At 67.5% G+C, this 18768-nt stretch overlaps 1 protein-coding gene across 9 annotated transcripts in view; it reads left to right on the top strand.

The window, feature by feature from the left end:
• Positions 1-18768, top strand: part of RXRA (retinoid X receptor alpha) — a 92110-nt gene that overhangs the window by 32053 nt on the left and 41289 nt on the right. The window contains exons 1-2 of one of the 9 annotated variants that reach the window (XM_081483389.1): positions 8292-8399; positions 10802-10926. The exons of 4 other annotated variants lie outside the window; for them this stretch is intronic. Coding sequence is in view for 1 of the 5 variants with exons in the window: in XM_081483381.1 (XP_081339507.1) it covers positions 17126-17222 (97 nt within the window). In the remaining 4 variants the exon portion in view is untranslated. Of the gene's footprint in view, positions 1-8291; positions 8400-10801; positions 10927-16339; positions 17223-17278; positions 17417-18768 lie in introns of those variants that run through there. 4 more of the 9 variants (XM_081483388.1, XM_081483387.1, XM_081483381.1 and 1 more) reach the window with 4 other exon arrangements.

Genomic DNA, 18768 nt, shown 5'->3' with positions numbered 1-18768 from the left:
TTCTGGAGCTTTCTCTGGGCCTGGCACCTGGTCTCGGAGCCAAGAGGGAACTTGGAGAGCTCAGTGACATGGCCTAGGAAAACGCAGGCCTCCCTCGAGGCGGGGTGGCTGCCCCCAGGCCCGTGACCCAGCTGGGCTGCAGGCCTCTGTGTGCTGAGGCCTGTTTCAGGGCCTGGCCCATGGCATCCGGCCCTGTGGTCCCTCCCCACATGGCCATCCACCGCCCCTCACTCTCCCCAGCCCGAGTCCGTCCCGGCGGGGCTGGGACAGCCGTGGCCACGGGGATGAAATGCTTCTAGCACACGCGATTCACTGGGAGCTTGGGAGCCCGCCGGGTCATGCGTCCGTCTTTCGGCGATGAGCTTTTAGTGCTGTAACTTGCGTCCCGCCCGGCATGCTCTGGTCCTTAGGGTTGCAAAGAGCTGGACGTGACTGAGCGACTGAGTTACTGAGCAAGTGCCTGATGGATCTGGTTAAAATCTGGGGGACGGCGGAGGTTCCTGGTTTGGGAGCAGACCTGTGGGCTCTCAGGGTTGATCCACCATCTGCCCACATGGCCAGGTGGAGATGGAAGGTTCCAGAACGAGCTTCCAGCCCGAGTGCCTTGGGCTTCCTCCTGGTCTGACCTGTGCAGGGGCCTCCCTGCCTCCCCGGCCCTGCCCGGCTGGGCTTGAGAGGGTGGCTGTGGAGCTGGCTGTGTCCTCACGGTGCGCCCAGCACCAGCTGGAGCTGGCCTCCGAGGGTACGCTGAGTGAGAGCCACCTTTTGTCCTTGGGGTGGCTGGTGGGGGGGGCCTGCACCAGCCCGGGTAGTGGGCTGAGCCTGGGGTCACATGAGTCATCCCCGAGCAGGAGAGATGGGAGGTCCCTAGGGGTGAGCCTCGGGGTCTGTGTTGAGCCTCTTGTCTCTGACATGGCTGTGGCTGGCTCCTGGGTTCCGAGCGGGAGGTGGGGGGGGTCTTCTCCTCCGCCAGCAGCCCTGCCCCCCGCTGCAGCCTGGCTCTCCCACACCGTGTTCGGGGGTCCCGAGGTGTCCATGTCTGGGAGCTGTCTTTAGAGGAGGAGGGGCGGCTGCAGAGCTGGCACCCCACCCCTTTCCCCATGGCAGGTTGGGGATGGATGGTCACCCCCGGGGGTGCTGGGCGCTTGTTTCCTGCAGGGCTCTCTGCAGATGGGGAGCCGGCTGGGGTCCTCGCGTCTGGTGAGGGATGCTCTGTGAGCGGTGGCTATGGGTGGACGGGCAGCAGGACCTCGCTGCCCCCTGTCCCTGAATAGCCTGGGGGCAGCAGGGCGACCTCAGAGGGGCCCCTCCTCCGGGAGACGGGTGGTGGGCCCAGCAGAGTCCGGCTTCGTCTGCCCACCCTCCTCCCCGCCGGAGGGGAGAGGTGGAAGGTGTCCACTTAGGCGACCTGCCAGTTTCACAGCTCACTGGTTTCCCATCTGGGCGCCGGCCCCAGGGGGCCTGGGCTGGGCCCCGCGGCCACTGTGCTGGGTGCTTGTCGCAGGCTCCTCGCTCCTCACCCTGTGGGGGCGCCTGTGTCCACGGTCTGGCTTCTGTGACTTGCTGCCACTGTGTCCAGGAAGACGCGGACGGTGCACGTGGACAGAGGGTCGTGTAGCGAGGCTGTGATGAGCGCATCTCTGGGAGCCCATGTCCTGGGCCGCGCCAGGCATGGTTCCGCTTGGCTGGGGGCATTCCCTGGTGGCTCAGCAGAAAGGAACCCGCCTACAACGCAGGAGGCGCGGGTTCGATCCCTGGTTTAGGAAGACACCCTGGAGAGGGGAATGGCAACCCGCCCCAGTGTTCTTGCCCTGAAGTCCCTTGGACAGAGGAGCCTGGCGGGCTGCAGTCCACAGGGCCGCAGAGTTGGCACAACCACGCGACTGGACAACAACGACGCCCAGCTAACTCGGCGGCAGCCCTTCGGCACAGCTCTCGGAGGCGTGAGGACGCTGGGTCCTCGGGGGCCCCTGGCCGCCTGGGCCGGGGCCACGCCCACTTCCAGCAGATGCGGGGGAGGGCAGTGCCCCGGCTTGCGGGCAGACGCAGGTGGTGTGAGTTTTGGGTAAACACAGTTATGCCTTAGTGGAAACTTCAGGCGGTGACGCTCTGTAACTTCCACTTACTTTAGCAGTTTAGGGGGAAAAGCTTTTCCTGAGAACCTGGCAGCCTGAGAGGAGGACGGCACATCCCCGGAAAGCGGGCAGGTGGCGAGGCGGGGGTGCTTGCCGCGTGCACCCCGGCCGCACCGGGTCTTCTCCGCCTCCTGCTTTTCTAGATTCTTCTACTGGGATGACATGACGGGTTTTTCTCCCTAAATCTCGAGCTGGGCTGGGTTTCCGAGGCCCACAGTGTCTTGTCCACTCGTCCCAGACCCGGGCGCGGACGCTGTGGCGCAGGAACCCGTGTGTCCTGGCGGGGCGGGAGGTCGGTGGGCGGCTCACCACCCCGGCTTTTGGACATTGTAGACGAGGCTCTCCGATTCCTTCCCCACCTTCCGCCCCTGCTCTTACGCAGGAGGAGGCTGAGACTGGAGAGGGCTCTGCCTGTCCGCGGTCACCCTGTTGGGGGCGGGCCGCCCTCAGCATCGGGAGGCACTTCCCGCTGTAAAGGCTGTGAGCATCGGGTGGGCCGTGTAGCCGGAGTCGGGGTGCAGAGAGGTAGGAGGCAGGGTGGCCCCGATGACCGAGCCAGCTGCACTCAGGCCTCGGGAAAGCCCCCCACCGCGCGTGTCATCTTCCAGCATCCTTTCCGGGACCCCCGGCTGTAAAGATGGGGCGGGGCACCTGGGCAGGTGACGGGCACGCGGGTCCCCGGCCCTGGGTGCGCTCAGGGCGTGGGCCGACCCTGTCGCTGAGGACGGGCTTTGGCCGGTGTGTTGACCCCAGGGTGAGGCCTGGCCTCCTGGCCTCTGCGGGCTTCACGCTGGCTCTGTGTGGACGGTGGGCGCTGTGCTGAGTGTGGCTGGGCCCTCTGCCCCTTGCCGGGGACTCTGCCGTGGGGGACACAGTGGTGGCTTTGCTGTACCTGTGGACGCGGGCCCTGCCATCCCTCAGAGGGCCTGGGGCGGGGCAGGTGGACAAGTTTCACACCTGCCCTTGGTGCTTCCTGGGTGGGGGCTCCGAGGGGCTGGCGGGGTCTGGGGAGGGGTCAGCAGGCTCCGTGGATGGAAGGGAAGGTGCTTAGGGGGGAACTCGCCGCTCCGTTCACAGGTCCCCCACCCATCCTGCCTGGGTCAGGCCCAAGCTGGAGGAGGCATCCCATGCCGGGGGTGGGTGGGGGGCTTGTCTGGTGGGGGAGGTGCACACAAACGCCCAGGCTTGATGAAGCTGGACCCTCTGCTTGAGCCTGAGGGGTGGCCTGGAGGTGGCGGGTCAGGGGTCAGAGGTCAGGTGAGCGACCCCTAGGAGCGTGGTTCCGTCTTGGCCTGAGTCTTAATGTCTGGGGTTTTGTCCGATCCGTCTGGTGCCTGCTTCCAGCACCCCTTCCTCTCTGGCGGGGGCAGCGGGCTGGCACTGGGTCAGCGTCTCTCGGGCCGGGCCTCGGGGACCGTGTGGTGCCCGGTCTCACAGGGAGACTGAGGCTGTGAGGTGCCAGGCCCCAGGGGGAGGTGGCCAGGGAGGGTCCATGGTCCTGGGGGGGGCTCTGGGTGGTCCGCCTGGGTGGTCCCCGGCGCACACCCGCGTGCACAGGGCGGGTGCTGCTCTCCTCTGCACGGCTGGCCGCCCCCCGGGTGCAGGGGCTTGGCTGGGGTGCAGAAATCCGCGTTATCTCAGGCTTCCTCAGCAGGCTGCCCCCGCCCCGGCCCATCTGGAACTCGTTACCCCTGGTGTCAGCAGCAGAGCAGCCCCTGCAGCAGGCTCCCGGGACGGGGATGCGGACCCTCCTCCAGCCTGAGCCCCCTCGGGCAGCACGAGGCCTGGGGCCTGCCTGGGGCCAGCATGGCAGGGCCCATTGTGGGGGGCCGTCGGGTCTCCACCGCAGGTGGGCTGGGCAGGGCTGGTCTTCCTGCTCCGGAATCAGCACCTGGAGATGCAGTCTTGGGGTCTGGAGAGCAGGGGCTCCCTGCGTGGATGCGGGGGTGCCTGAGGCTAGAGTGGAGTGTTGCTCGCCCAGCCCCGGACCAAGGGCTGCCCCTGCCTCGGGGCCCCGGAGGGGTGGCTGGATGGTGGTCTCGGGCGTCCGTGGTGGAGGGCTCAGAGCAGCCGGGGAGCCAGCTGCGTGTGGGCCACCAGGGAGCCGGGTGTGGTGGGCTTCCCCCGGCGGGCCTTCCCGGTGTGCCCTGGACTGCTGAGTTTGCCCAAGGGCAGTCTCCCAGGCCTCGGGTGCCCGCCTGCGTGGTGGGCCCGTGGGAGCCCGTGTGCCGCCTCTGACACCCCCTCGCACCTCCTCTCCCTCACCGGGTGTCACCCGGGGACTAGGCTCCCAGGCCCCGCGGGCCCTTCATGCTGACCCTGCAGGAGCTGCTGATTAAGCTAATGGTGCTCAAGCTCCCCAACATCACCCGCCCCGCTGGAGATACTCGGCGCAGAGCCTCCCCGCCGGCTCACTGTCTTCTGTCGGGCACCAGCCTGGCTTGCTCTCGCTGCGGAGGTGTCAGCGTGTGCGCTGGGCTCCAGGCCCGGGCCGCCTGAGCGCGGCTGCAGCAGGGGTGGACCGGGGTCTCCGCTGCCCTCGCGGGACTCTTCCTGCCGGCTGAAGGGCGGTGGGAGGGGCTTCGCTGGCCTGAGTCCCAGATTTGCGGTTGGAGGAAGCGGAGGCCTTCAGCCTGGGAGCAGCAGCCGTCTCTCACCTGGCTCTCAGTCCTGCGGTTAGGGAGGCTCCTTCCCCCTCGTCACTTCCAGCAGACGGTCAGCGGGGGGCTCGACAGAGGCATGACCAGGCTCCCAGAGGAGGCGAGGCCCCTTTGGGCACGGGGGGCACAGCTGTCCCTCTGTCCCAGGGCTCTGATGGGTTTGCCCACAAGGGCCAGGGGCTTCCCCCCTGAGGCCAGTCAGCCCCTGCCTGGGGGACCGCCCGGTACCAGGGTGCGGTAGACGTGCACCTCTCGGCCTCAGGGCCTGGCGGCAGAAGGTGTGGAGGGCTGGCTGTCTTACTGAATGAAACCATCCTATGGGCAGTGCACCCGTGTGGGCGCCTGACACACCTTGGTCTCTGGGGCCCCGTCGCCCTGGGAGGTCCCCACTCCCGCTGCCGAGCACCCCCTTACCCCTTGGGGGCTGCAGAGGTTTGGGGGCCCTGGGCCTGGCTCCGAAGTCCAGCCAGGGGCGGCTGAGTGACGTCGGGAAGTCCCGTCCCCTCTTGCGCTGGGCGGGCCCGGTCTCCTGCAGCCTCGCGGTTCAGAGTTGGGAAGGGAGACGGGGGCTAGGTGCGAGGCCCCCTCCTCCGAGCGCGAGGCCCATTTAACCTGGAGGCCTGCCCCTGCCTCTTAGAACAGTTGTGCATGCACACAGGCCTGTGCAGACAGCCATGTCTGCCCGTGCGGTGAGCGCAGTGTCCGCAGCGCTGCGTACTGCCAAGGATGGTGCATCTCTCGTCCCTCTCGGCTTCCGGATCCTGCTGGGCCTGAAGACCCAGCGGGGCGCTTGGTGGGGCTCCCGGGCACCTGGGGATGGCATCCCGGTCACCTCGCCTGGGGACAGGGAGGACAGACCTGACTGTCCCCGAGGGAACGTCTGCAGGGGCTTCCGAGGGCACGTGGGGTGATGTCCCTCCTCCGCGGGCCCTGGGCGAGCCTCGGGCCTGAGTGAGGCCTGGCCAGCCCTGCGCTCCTCGGCAGGAGAGCCCTCTGGCTGCTGTTCCCGCTGCTCGGGGTGTGGGGCCTCCTCTGGGCCTTGCCCGCCACCGCGTCCAGACCGGGCGTCCCTTGATTACTGTCCTCATTTCTGTGTGGGTTCGCGCTCCATCCCCCCAGTGGGTGCTCTGCCCTGACCCCCGATCTAGAACAGCACCCCGTGTTGAGAAGGCGCCTGGGCCCCTTCTGATGAGGGGCGCAGCGTTTGAAATTCTGTGTCCCTGTGGGTGCCACTGGCCACATTGAGCCTTTCAGGATTTCAGAGCCGCCATCCTTCCTTCCTGGTTGCCCCTGAGAGCCGGCTGGGCATCGTGCTGGCCACTGGTGGGGGCAGCTGGGTAGACATGCTGGCCCGCGGAGCACCCCTTGTGGCGAGTCTGCAGGGCGGGCGGAGTTGAGGCCCCGGAGGGCGTGCTGTGCAGACGGAGCCTGGCCGCTGCAAGGCCGCGTGTGCTGAGAGGCGATGCTGCCCGGGGGCACTGCCAGGCCGGGTGGCTGGGTGAGGGTGCAGTCACTGTGGGGGAAGCGCTGCCGTGTCCCCCCCTAAGTGGTCCTGGATGTGTCCCGAGGGCCCAGGGCGAGGCCGTGCCAGGCCTGCACCGTGCGTGGCTGTACTGGGACCCTTGGTCCCTGGTGCTGGGGGCCGGGCAGGCTCCTGGGGTCTGCAGGGGCTGGAGCCGTGGGCACATGGGCAGAGTGCCCACTCAGCCCTGGGGACACAGGGCACAGGGAGAGGGATTTCCCCCCGAGGCTGACCCCCACCCCAGGTCACAGCCTCCCCTCCCGCTGGCCCAGCGGGGACGGCCGGGCCTGGAGCCCGAGTGGGGTCCCTGCCGCCCTGCTCCTTCGGGTGAGGCCTTGGGCGGGTCCCTCGCCCTCGCTGGAAACTCCTCTGAGGTGGGCTCAGCGGGTCCCTTCTGGGCAGCAGGGGTGCCTTTGGGTGGCAGCTGCTGTCCTGGGCTTCTCTCATTTTCCCTGGACGTTCAGCCAAGGGACGTGGGCCGCACGCAGGCTAGGCTGTTCCCCTTGCTGACTGTGAGGCCTGAGTGGACCAGGCCGCGTCCTCCTGACCTGGCTCTGTGCCCCGGGACTGGTGGGGGGCCCCGGCCCCAGGGCATGCTCACTCTCTGGGACGGAGCACCGGGTGAGCGCCGGGTCCCTCGTGGCTGCACGAAGCTCGGGGCGGAGCAGGCCTGCGGGGGCCTGTGGCGGCCCAGGGCCGGGGCGGCGGCCTCTGCACCTTCCCGATGATGGCCCAGCCTGATGGCCCAGCCGGTCCATGCGCCCCGAGGACGAGCAGGCTGAGGCCCTCCCGGGAGCCGCTGCGTGTCGAAACCAGCCACTGACGTGGCCGCAGTGTCGAAAGAAGTGCCTGCGGGTTTCCCAACATCCTGCCGCCGTCACAGGACCGTATGTCAGGAGCCGGGTTCCAGGCCCAGCCGCGGCCTTTCTCTTGAGGTGCCCAGCTCCCCGTTCCCTCGCCAGGGAGACCAGGAGAGACCGCCGCTCCCCCATGTCCACCCAGGGCAGGGCAGAGGCCATGATCTCAGGGCCGGGGGACTTTAATCTGAGCCCTCGTCATCCTGGTAACCTGCCTGTTTTATGGAAGTCAGGTGGCGTTGGAGTGGATGGCAGGATTCGAACCCAGGCCTCGAGTCTGCGCTGAGGCTGTGGGCTGGGCAGGAGGTGGGGGCAGGGGCAGGGAGGAGCGGGCATCTGCCTGCCTGGGAGACACACGCCCGTCTGGTGGCAGAGGGTGGTGGCCAAGGGCCCAAGCCCCCGTGTCCCCCGAGAGACTGCCCCGGGTGGGGCCGTGGGCCCTTTACTGAGCCGCGCACCTCCAGGAGCGGGTGGGAGGGGGAGCCTTAGGTTGGGCCAGGTGGCCCCCCTCTTTCTTCTGCTGCCCTCGGGCCTGAGTCCTGGGCTGCCCTGTGTGGGGCAGACAGCGACCACGAGGGCCGCAGATTCATTGACCACCCGCTGTGCGGCAGGCAGTCCACTTCCGGGAGTCCGACCTCCCCGGGTGGGCTTTCTTACGCTCACTGCTCACGGAGAAAGCTGGGGCCCAGAGAGGCCAAGTGACCTGCTGGGGGTCACACAGCATTGGGCAGGGAGCTGGTGTCCAGGCTGCCCAATTTTTCTAGGATTCTGCTGGGTCCATCTAGGAGGAGATGGTACAGTGGGGAAGTCCACCCCCAGCCCAGCAGTGTGTCCCGGCCCTGCCGTGCTGAGCTGAGCAGCCTCGGGCGCACAGCCCAGGCTCTCGGATCCCCCGAGGGGACCCTGCAGGCTCTGGGTGAAGGGGAGGAGGAGAGGGTCTCGGGCCCGCCTTCCTGGCCGGGTGCCACTGCAGACCCCAGCCCTGTCCCCCCGCGGGGTGGGGCCTGGGGCTCTGGGAACCTGTGGTCAGGCCTCGCCCCGGCTGTGGTGTCGGCCTGTCGCAGGCCAGCAGGGGAGGGGCCCTGGAGACAAGTCTCTTTCGGATGAGGAAGTGGACGCTCAGAGAGGGTGAGGGCCCGAGCTTGGGCCACACAGCGAGGTGGGTGCTGAGCCAGGGGCCTGTGGAGAAGGGTCATCAGGAGACCCATGCCCGAGACCTTTCCTGGTAAGGTGGGAGTTTCAGAGGTGGGGGTGGAGAGGACCCTGTGGGCTCCGGCCCATGGCACTCAGCGCTTTCCCTGGGGCTGGGAGTGACAGTGACAGAGGCGTGGTGACCCCCCAGAGGGTGCCTGTTACCCAGTGCCTGCTGTGTCCCAGGAAGTGTGGTTGACGCCTACTCCACGCACCAGCACCGCGCTCAGCTCGGTGCATCTGTGTCCTGAGACAGCCCTGTCCAGACGGATCATTAGTCCATTTTGCAGATGAGAACGTTGGAGCCCAGAGTGACCGCGTGGTTTGCTGCGGCTTTTGGTTAGGAGGTGGGGTGGACTTGGCCCCTGGCTGCGTACCTCCTGGCACCAGGGGTCTGCTGTGTGAATCTGTAGCCCTCCCCAGGACTCTGACTGGGCTGGTGGTCCTCACGGTGGGTGTGCATGCAGGTCTGTCCCGTCCTCCCAGCTGTGCGTGGGGAGTCAGGGCTTGGTTTGGGTCGTGGGGTGGGAGTCTACTGTAATTTATAGCTGGAGGGAGGCAGGTGGTGCCTCCCACAGGAAGCCCTCCTTGATGCCTGTGCCCAGACAGTGCCCTCCCTCCCGCCACGTCACTGACCGACTAGGCCCTTTGGGCTCCGGGAGAGGCCTCTGACTGCGGCCTGGCTGTCCCTGGCAGGGCCTGTTCCCAGCACAGTGGAGGCTGTGAGGGGTAGGCCACCCACTTGGGAGGGCTCTGTGATACATACCCAGAGGGGGCCTTTCTGAGGACGAGGACGCTTAGACCCAGCGGGGTTGGGCCAGCTGTGAGTCGAGCAGTCAGGACTCAAGCCCAGGTCAGCAGGTTGCCTGCACACCTGCGCTCACCTCATCACCTGCGGGGTTGGCTGAGGACAGGCCAGCCTCGTGGTCATGGCCTCCTGGACACTTTCTTCTTATGTGACGTCTCTTTGCAGAAGAGAAAATGAAGGCTCAGAGAGGTCGTTCAGCCTGCTTGGGGTTGCACAGCTTGTTAGTACCTTATGGTCTCTTTGAAAGTTGGTCCTTACTCAGCTGGTTCTTAAGGACTACGGTGAATCCCACAGCCTGTATCAGCCTATTCCTAGCTTTCGCATCCCCACTCTGCTTATCCATTTAGTCTTTATCTGTGCCTGCTGTATGGCAGGGTAAGGCCCGGGCCCCAGGGCTGCCTGATGAGCCAGCCGGTTGTGGCACCTACCCGTGGACCTCCCAGACTTTGGCAGCCTCAGGCATGTGGGCTGGGGGCACCCTGTGGTGCGGTGAGTGCCCTGTTGAGGGTGTGTCGTAGAAGGCATACCTACCCCCCGACTGGGAGAAATCAGGAGGGCTTCCTGGAGGTGGTTTTTATTTAAACTGGTTGGAGCGAGCCGAGAGAGGTGCAGGGGAAGTTTCAGGCCCAGGGAACAGCAGGTCCTCGAGGCGAGAGAGCTGATGTGTTCCTGGAAATGACCTGGTTCCCACGCCTGGGGGTAGACTCAGATTGGGGCGGGCCAGGGCGCCCTGTGGGCTGGCAAGGAGCAGGACGAGAGATGGGTGCTGGGCGCCGGAAGAGAGTCCTTCTCCCGGATCACGGTGGTAGCCAGGGCTCGCCTGGCTCAGTCCTGATCTGGGAGGTGGCAGACTTCTTAAAGGGAGGCTGAGGGGTCCCCAGGCTCCCCAGGTGGCTCGGCAGTGAGGAATCCGCCTGCCAGTGCAGGGGCCCCAGGGATCTTGGGTTCAGTCCCTGGGTCAGGAAAATCCCCTGAAGGGAATGGCAACCCCCTGCAGTGTTCTTGCCTGGGAAATCCCACAGAGGAGCCTGGTGGGCTGCAGTCCATGGGGTCACGAAAGAGTCGGACACGACTGAGCGACCGAGCCTGAGTGTGGGGGTCCGCGGGTGGGACTCGGCCCTCTTGGAGCTCGGGGTTAGGGTGCTGGGGCGGGCTGACTCGAGGCGGCTGGGGGCCCGAGTGTGGGGGTCTGCGGGTGGGACTCGGCCCTCTTGGAGCTCAGGGTTAGGGTGCTGGGGCGGGCTGACTCGAGGTGGCTGGGGGCCCTTCAGGCAGGCCTTGGCCCAGAGGAAAGCCCGGTTCATCTCGGGGTCAGCCCGGGGACCGCCGGACGGGCTGGCGTTAGGGCTTGGGCCTGAGCGAGGCGGGTTGGCCTTCTCCTCTTTCAGCTCAGGACACAGCGGGACGGCAAGTGGGTGCGGGGCTGGGCAGGGAAGCCCCCTGCCCTCCCGGGCACCTTTAGCCCATGTGCGAGAGCCTCTGAAGGGCTCTGGGGCCGGTGGGGTTCTGAGAAAACAGAATCTGCGTTTGGCTTGGAGAGCGCTTTCGGTGGGAGAGTTTGTGCGTGTGCCTGATGAAGGGAACTGCTGAGACTCTGTAAAGCACCCCCACCCTCGGCCCCACCACAGAGAGAACAACATCTAGCTGCCCTGCAGCGCTGTTACCAAAGCCAAACGGAGAGCCGAAGCCAGCCACCGAGTCCCGCCGCCCAAGGTTAGCACGCTGGCCGCCTTTGCCCTGCGCCTGCAGACAGGTAACGGCTTATCTTGGCGTTTATTATTTTCTAAGTGAAAACGGAATACAGATTTTCAACGTCTATTGGAGTTAAGGCCTCTGGTGACGAGGAGGAGGAGGAGACCTTTGGTGGGGGCTGCCCTCCCACAACCGGTGGAGGAGACAGTAGTTTCTAGGAGATTCTGGACCCAGAACCCAGGGTTCTGCACCAGGCACAGCACCCTCCCCCCCTGACCAGCTGTGCCGACTGCCCTGAGGGCATTGCTGGGGGTCGGGGGGCGTTCAGGGGCTTCTGGGCCCCCAGTAGGGCGTGTGTCGGGGGTGTGTGAACATGCCTTGACGTGTGTGTGTGCGCTGACGCCCATCTCCATGTCTCCATCCCGTGGGACGGAGGATCCAACCTTCGCCCCTTGACCGTCCCCCTGCTGACCAGCTCCGCTCGCCTCCCTCACCCCCGTGCCTTGTTCCCGGGCAGCATCGGGCCCCCGTTTCCCCTGCGCTGACCAGTGGGTGGCCGCAGGCAGGTTGAACTTGGTGTCCAAGCCTTGCTTCCCCTTCTGTAAGAAGATAGTGATGCCTGTAGGGTTTCTGAACACGTGGGATGAGCCGCGTGTCCCGAAGTACACAGGGTAGGCTCCCGGGCACGGGGTGCTCAGGAAACACCGTCTGTGCCCCTGCCTAGTTGGCATTTACGGGTGGGCCGTGGGGGCCAGACAGCCGGGGGTCCCGGGCTCCCTGTGCTTGAGGCCAATGAGAGGTTTGGGCGCTGAGGACCCAGGGGGGCCTGGTGGGGGTGGGTGCAGGACGCATGCACCTCCCTGAGGCTGGCTGCTGGGTGGACAGCCATGTGGATCTCTGAGTTCAGGGCGGTTTGTGTGTCCTCGCCTCACACCCCCTGTCCACCCCAGGAAGGCTCTCTGCTGCTGTTCCTAAGCTGAACCGTGAGGTCCTGGTGGCGGCCCCGTGGCCCCTGGCCTGGGATGAGCCCTGTGAGCGGCAGGGGCCCGCCCTGACTTGACCTGGTTCAGGACAGAAGCCCAGGCTGCTGCTTCTGAGCTGTGGGACCAGGGAGTCCTGCCCCGTTCCTTGGGGCCCCGGGCAGGGTCAGCACTCAACTCTCCGCTGACCTGGGAGGTCAGTCACTGGGTCTCTGATGGGCTAACTGGCTGCTCTCCGTGTGATCCCCAGCGCGGGGGTCACGGCCTGTCCTGGAGACGCCTGGCCAGTGAGCAGGTGAAAACGGGGGTAGCCTAGCCCCACCGGTGGAGGCCCAGAGCGGGGCCGGGTCCCTGGTCAAGCCCCTCTGCGGAGCAGGGAGGCCCCGCTTGGAGCTTGCCCCAAGCTCCGGCTCCCGTGTGCTCTCAGTGAGACGCACGCATCGCCCTTGTTCAGGGGCCCAGAGTGAGAGCTCACTGAGCTGTGGGTGTGCAGGCGTGAGGAGCACCCCGTCCTCCGGAGATTTAAAATGCTCACCCCGGAGTCTGAGCCCTTCCTTTTTCCACTCCTCTGCGTGCGTGTCTTCAGGTTCACGGGGCCCGCTTCCCAGGGCCCCCCTATCCCAGCCCCTTGGTGGGGGTGGCGTGTTGGGGGGGTGCCATGTGCCTGGGCTGCCTCGGGGCTGCGGGGGCCCGGCCACCCGGGGCTTGAGGCCTGCGTTCCTCCCGCACGCCGCCCCCGCCCCGTAGCACGCGGCCCTCCCCCCACCCTACACGTGGCCTTGCAGCCACTGGGTGCTGAGCAGGCCTTACACCAACGGCGGGTTCGGAGCCGCTGGCAGGAAGCTGGCAGCTGCCACGCCTTCTGGGCGAGGCAGGGAGGGGCCGAGGGTGTGGGCAAGTGAGGCCCTCAGCTTGGGGGGCGGGCCCCCTGTGGCTGCTTCAGGGGTGCCTTCTGCACGGGCAGGGCCTGGGGTCGCACCGGGGAAGCCAGGCCACCCAGAGCTTGGCTGTGTGTGTAGGTGTCCTAGCCCCCAAGCAGTTTCTCTCTTGCCTGCTGAGGGGCTGCCCACTCCTGTCTCCAGAAGGTGGAGGATGGAGAAGAGGTGGCCCCCCCGGGGGACCCTGGCCGGGGGCACCGTGGCCGAGAGGGAGGGGTGACCGTGGTCAGGAGGGACCGTGGTCCAGGGGACCGTGGTCGGGGGGACTGTGGTTGGGAGGGAGGAGTGACCGTGGTCGGGAGGGACTGTGGTCCGGGGGCCCGTGGTCAGGGGGACTGTGGTTGGGAGGGAGGGGTGACCGTGGTCAGGAGGGACCGTGGCCGGGGGGACTGTGGTCGGGGGGACTGTGGTCGGGGGGACTGTGGTTGGGAGAGGGGTGACCATGGTCAGGACGGACCGTGGCCAGGGGGACCGTGGCCTGGGGGAGGACCATGGCTTGTGCTGGGACCGTGGCCTGGGGGTGGACTTTGGCCTGAGGGGACTGTGGCCGGGGGGACTGTGGCCTTGGGGGACCGTGGCCTTGAGGGACCGTGAGGGGACCGTGGCTGGGGGGACTGTGGCCAGGGGGTGACCATGGCCTGGGGGAGGACCGTGGCTTGTGCTGGGACTGTGGCCTGGTGGGGGACCATGGCGGGGGTGACCGTGGCCGGGGGGAGGACACACGAGGAGCCTTCCGGGGTAGGCAGTCTGTGCCCGCCAGACCGGGGCAGGTGGGCGGCATGGCTCTCCCTGTCTCCCCCGCGGGCTCAGCCGTGGTTCCTGGGGCCCGTGCAGAGCTGGGCTGCACCCAGAGGTGAGGTGCTCCGATCCCTCGTGCTCGCCCCGCTCTGCTCGGGGGGGAGGCCTGGAGCTGGCTTTGCTGAGGGAGGCGGGTTCCCGGCACACCCAGGGCTCTGGACCCCAGAGGGGCTGCAGCCTGACCGTGCATCCGTCAGCCCGCAGGTGTCCGTCCGGGCCCCGGCCATGCCACCCGGGGAGCTTGCTTGGGCCGAGTGCAGGGTGAGAGCCAGGCCTCCCCTGCCTGTGACCTTGTTTTGTTCCCTTGAGTCAGGTTGTCCAGCACCATCCTGTGCCCGGAAGTGGGTCTGCCTCTGCTGTGGGGTGGGGGCAGCCACGCCCCTCGCCTTCCCTCTGGCGGGGTCCGTGCTGACATCGCCCGTCCAGCCGTCGGTCAGCGAACGCGGGCACTGCCGGCCGCTGTCCCGCTGACGGCTCTAGGACTGGGTCCCGGGCCTCCCGCCCACCCCGCGCAGCAGGGCCCACTTCACATTGTCCCGTGGGCCTGCGAGTCCTGGCCACCGGGCCCTCCCTGATCCCTATGTCTCAGTGTCCCCTTCAGACCCCGTCCTGCTCACCTGCACTGCCGGGCCCTTGGCCTCCTGCTCTGCAGGAGTGCTGACCCTGGCCTGGGGGCCAGAGGGGCAAAGGCCACCTCGAGGTGGGCGCCCGGCCTGGTGGGCTCCTGAGGGGGTGTGGGGGTGCGGCAGGGGAGCCTGAGGGGGCCCTGCTGGGGTGATGGATGGATGGTGGGTGGGTATGGCCCTTCTGTGTCGGAGGCCTGCTCTGGCCCTGGCGGCTGCTGTGTGGCTGCTCCTCAGAGGCGTTTGCTGCGCTCCCCTGACGATTGGCAGGGCCTTGGCTCCCGTCTGTCACGGCCCCTTCTTGGCCCCTCTGGTTTCTGGGAGGTTACAGGACAGCCCTGACGGGTGTCTGAGACCCCGGGCCCAGCCTCAACAGAAGGAAGGCCCCAGCTCAGCAGCCCCTATGGATATGAGAGTTGGACCACAAAGAAGGCTGAGCGCCGAAGAATTGACGCTTTTGAGCTGCTGTTGGAGAAGACTCTTGAGAGTCCCTTGGTCAGCAAGGAGAGCAACCCAGTCCATCCTAAAGGAAATTAGTCCTGAATATTTATTGGAAGGACTGATGCTGAAGCTGAAACTCCAATACTTCGGCCACCTGACGCGAAGAGCAGACTCATTGGAAAAGACCCTGATGCTGGAAAAGATTGAAGGCAGGAGGAGAAGGGGACGACAGAGGGTGAGATGGTTGGATGGCATCACCGACTTGATGGGCAAGTTTGAGCAAGCCCTGGGAGATGGTGAAGGGCAGGGAGGCCTGGCATGCTGTAGTCCAAAGAGTCGGACGCGACTGAGCGACTGAACTGAAGCCCATCCTTGGGGTGGGCTTCCCCGAGTGGCACCTGCCAGAGCCTGAGATCTGTGGCCGTAGGGGCCCCTTGGCCTGCCCGGCCTCCGGGGTGACGCTTGGCCTCACGGAGGGAGGGCAGTGGTCTGGGCCTGGATTTGCAGGGCTCAGCGCCCTCCCTGGTCGGTCGGCACGCTGGCGTCGGGGCTGCTGACGTGGGGCGGGCAGGAGTGCAGCTCCCAGGCCCTTCCCTGAACCGCTCCCCTGGGCCCGTGGGGTCTCTGGGATCAGAGCTTGAGCGCGGCCTTCCTGGGCCCTCCTGGGGCACCCTTGTGGCCCAGAGCCCGGCCGGCCCCGCCCCCAGTTCCCAGGCCCACCCGCTGGCCTGCGGCATCAAGTCCGGACAGGTGTGTGTGTTCAGGGCGGCCGCCCGCGGGGGGGCCGGAGGCGGCGTGCCGGCCCCGTGAGTCACCCCGAGCCTGGGCGCGGGGGCGGCGGGGGCCGGGCTGCGGGCTGGCGTGACGGGGCACGCTGCTGGCCAGGCCTGGGAACTGGCCGCGGCCCTGGGGCGGTGGGGGGCTGGGGGCTGCATGTGGCCTCCCCGAGGAGCCGGGACAGGCCCAGGCCTGGGCGTGGGGTCTCCAAGTGCCTGGGGGGGTGGCGCTCTCCTGCCTGCCCTTGGGGGTGGGGGGCTCAGACCTGAGCTGGCATCCACAGGGCTGGGACCCTGTCCTGAATTCTCTGCACTGTCTAGCAGGTGTGAGGAGGGCTTCCAGGAGGGGGTGTCCCTGGTAGGAAGATGCGAGGGGAATAAATGACTGTGTCTACTCCGAGGGGCCTGTGTGGGGCAGGGTAGGTCTGTGAGAGGGAGGTGGGGCTGGGCTTGCTGGCCGTGACGGATGGAGACCTGTGGCGAATCTTTTCCAAAATAACTGTCAGCAGAGGGCTGGGGGCCCTGGTCAGGGCTGTGGGGGGTGGATCCCCTGTGGACCAGCCCCTGACTTCCTGGGTGTCCTGGGGTGCTTCCTGGGTGAGGGGACAGGAACTTGATCAAGTACTCCTGGGGGGTGGGGGGCACTGCAGGTGGAGGGACCCAGCCCCAGTGTGCCCGCCGCCGGGTGTGGCAGCTGGGCGTCCTCTGCCCCTGCCCCCCACCCCTGGCCCCCAGACTGGCCCCGGGGGGCCTTGGTCTCTGCGCTGCACCCCCGCGTGCCCTGCCCCCCCGCCAGGATGTGAACGAGAGGGAGGGGCCGCGGGCTGGGCCCGGGGCAGCGGGGGGGCTCCTGTGGCCCTGGTGGGGCCTCCTCCGCCCACCCCAGCCCTTGCCTGCTGTTCTCACCACTGGCCGTGCGGGGAGGAAGGAAGCTGAGGGTTGGGTGGTGTGTGTGTGTGTGTGTGTTTGTTTTTGCCTGGGCTCTGGGGGCCCTGGGTAGGGCCCGGCCTCCGACCGCCAGCGCCTTGACTGGCAAGGTGAGAGGCCTGGGAGAGGCAAGGGGCTGCAGTGGGGCTGGGAGGCCTCCTGGAGGCTGGGAGGTGGGCACCGAGGCAGGACGGCTCGGTGGAGCTGTGGGAGCGAGAGGCTGCCCCTGGGGTGAGCCCTGCACCACCGTCCTCACTGTTGCTGGACCAGCCGGGCGGCCCAGAAGTGAGGTCTGGACCGAGCCTCTGTGCTTGGAAGGAGCAGTAGGTCTCTGGGGGCGAGGGGACGGACATTTCAGGTCCCCTGCCAAGCCCCTCCAGCTACACCTGGGGGGATACCGAGGCCGTGCGGGGGGCAGCCTGGGGTTAGGGGCTGGGGGCCTGTGACCTGTGGCTTTCTCTGCTCTCTGTGGGGCAGACACTCGCGCCGTGGCCGGCCTAGGCTACCGATGTGACGCTGCTGAGCGCTGCTGGGGAAGAGATGTGAGCACCGTGGGCTGGTCCCGGCTGGTTCAGCCCCCGCAGGTCGGCTCCCCAGGGCCCCTCCTTTTCTGCCCACCCAGAGGTGCTGAAGCTCGGGGTTGTGCTCAGCCCTGGCACACTCTGGGTGCCTTTGGCCGGGCCTGCCCACGGACAGGGCCTGGTTGCTGGGACTCTGAAGGGGCAGGAGGCCCCTGGCAGTGCCCTACTTGGACTTGCAGGCCAAGGGGACCCACAGATGTGGCTTGTGTGTGCGCACGGAGGTGAGGTGGCCAGAGTTGAGCCCTCTGAACACCCAGTCCTGCGAGAGGCCCCCCTGAGTTGTCACTGCACAGGTGGGTCACGTGTCCAGGGTGCGTCACCCCCGAGGCCACCCAGCCAGCTGGGGCAGGGCTCCACTTGCTTTGAGGGTGCAGAGGGTGGATGGACCACGCTGGGGCAGGACAGGAGGAGGCACTGTCCACGGGGAGCTGATGCTGGGGGCCTGGGGCTGAGGGAGCGTGGCAGGGTGGAGCCAGCTGCCAGCCAGGTGGGTGCCCTGGGTCCAGCACTGCTGCTGGTGGGAGTGAGTCTGCAGTGACTCCGAGAGGCGGCCCCGCCTGCCACCTGTGGGGCTGAGTGCGAGCGGGCCTAGGGGTGGTGGCTAGAGGTAGCGTTCACGTGATGAGGCTTGTTGGCTGCAAACGAACTGAGTCAGTGGGGCGAGGGCCCTGGGGACCTCACGGGTGCCTCCCGGCCCTGTCCTGGGAGCCCAGGACCCCGGCAGCCCGGCCAGGCCCTCAGGCAGCTGGGGAGGAGCCGGGGGTCACGGTTGACCACCAGCTGCAGCTGAGTTGGCCTGGCCTCCCCCTCTGACTGGGCCGGGCTGGGGTCCTCCCCGTGGGCAGGCAGGCAGGCCCCTGCCACACCCCCGTCCATCGGGCAAGCTTAGCCAGCCCACTCCCGGGCCCAGAACCGGATGAGCAGGGAGCCGCGAGGAGGAGCGAAGCGGGGAATCCCGGCCTACGCGGAGGAGGGGCGGCCGCAGCCTTGGGCCCGTTGGGCCAGGATCCTGCTAATACCAGGCCTCCGCGGAGGCTGTTTGTGTCCTTGTTGTGAAAACCACACGACCTGCGCTTGGCAGACACCCGAGCCAAGCGAGGTGGGAAGTGACGCCCCACCTCCCACCCCAGAGGCGAGCGTCCTGGACTTGCCACTCGGCCGTGTGACCCCTGGGGAGTCCCGTCTTCCTCGCTGAGCCCCCACCTGGGTGGGTTCCGGCGAGCGTGGACCTTTTTGGGCAGGGTGGGGTGGGGTGGTGGTGGACCCCCTCACCTGCTGCTCGGGTCCCACAGTAGGTTGGGTTTCAGGTGGAGACTGTAGTGGGAGCTGGCGCGTGCCTAAGGGTACGAGGTGTGCGGGAGACGCCCAGGGGGCTGCTGCTGGGCCTGTCCGTCGGGTCAGCCTGGGCAGGGGGACTCCGGCCCTTCCGGAGGGGTCCTGGGAGAGGAGGGAGGCTGCCTGGGCCCTGCGTGGGCAGCAGGGTTTCCGGTTTCCACGTGCTCAAGGGCGGGCAGGGCTGCCAGCGTGCCTGCCGGCCGCCGTGGAGCAGGCAGTGTGCACGTAGCGTGTGCGGCCCAGAGCTGCCAGGCGGCTGGCCTGTGTGGCCGGATGTGGCCATCTGGCTGGACCTCAGGCCTCCGGGGGTGAGGGGCTGGGACCGAGGACCCTGCACTCGCCTGTGCAGGACCAGCAGGGCCGAGGGGCCCTGTGACGCAGCCCCCGCGCCCCAACCCCACTGCCGGTCCTAGGGCTGGGCCGCTGGCCGCTGGCCTACAAAAGGCATTCTGTGCCCCGGAAGAATGACCCCGTTGTGTGGCTGGAGGGTGGCCGGGAGCCACC

The sequence above is a fragment of the Giraffa tippelskirchi genome, chromosome 4 (assembly GCF_054371585.1).
Source record: "Giraffa tippelskirchi isolate mGirTip1 chromosome 4, T2T-mGirTip1v1.2.pri, whole genome shotgun sequence".
Classification (NCBI taxonomy): domain Eukaryota; kingdom Metazoa; phylum Chordata; class Mammalia; order Artiodactyla; family Giraffidae; genus Giraffa; species Giraffa tippelskirchi.
The sequence above is the reverse complement of the archived record's forward strand: the minus strand, read 5'-3'. Positions and strand labels throughout refer to the sequence as shown.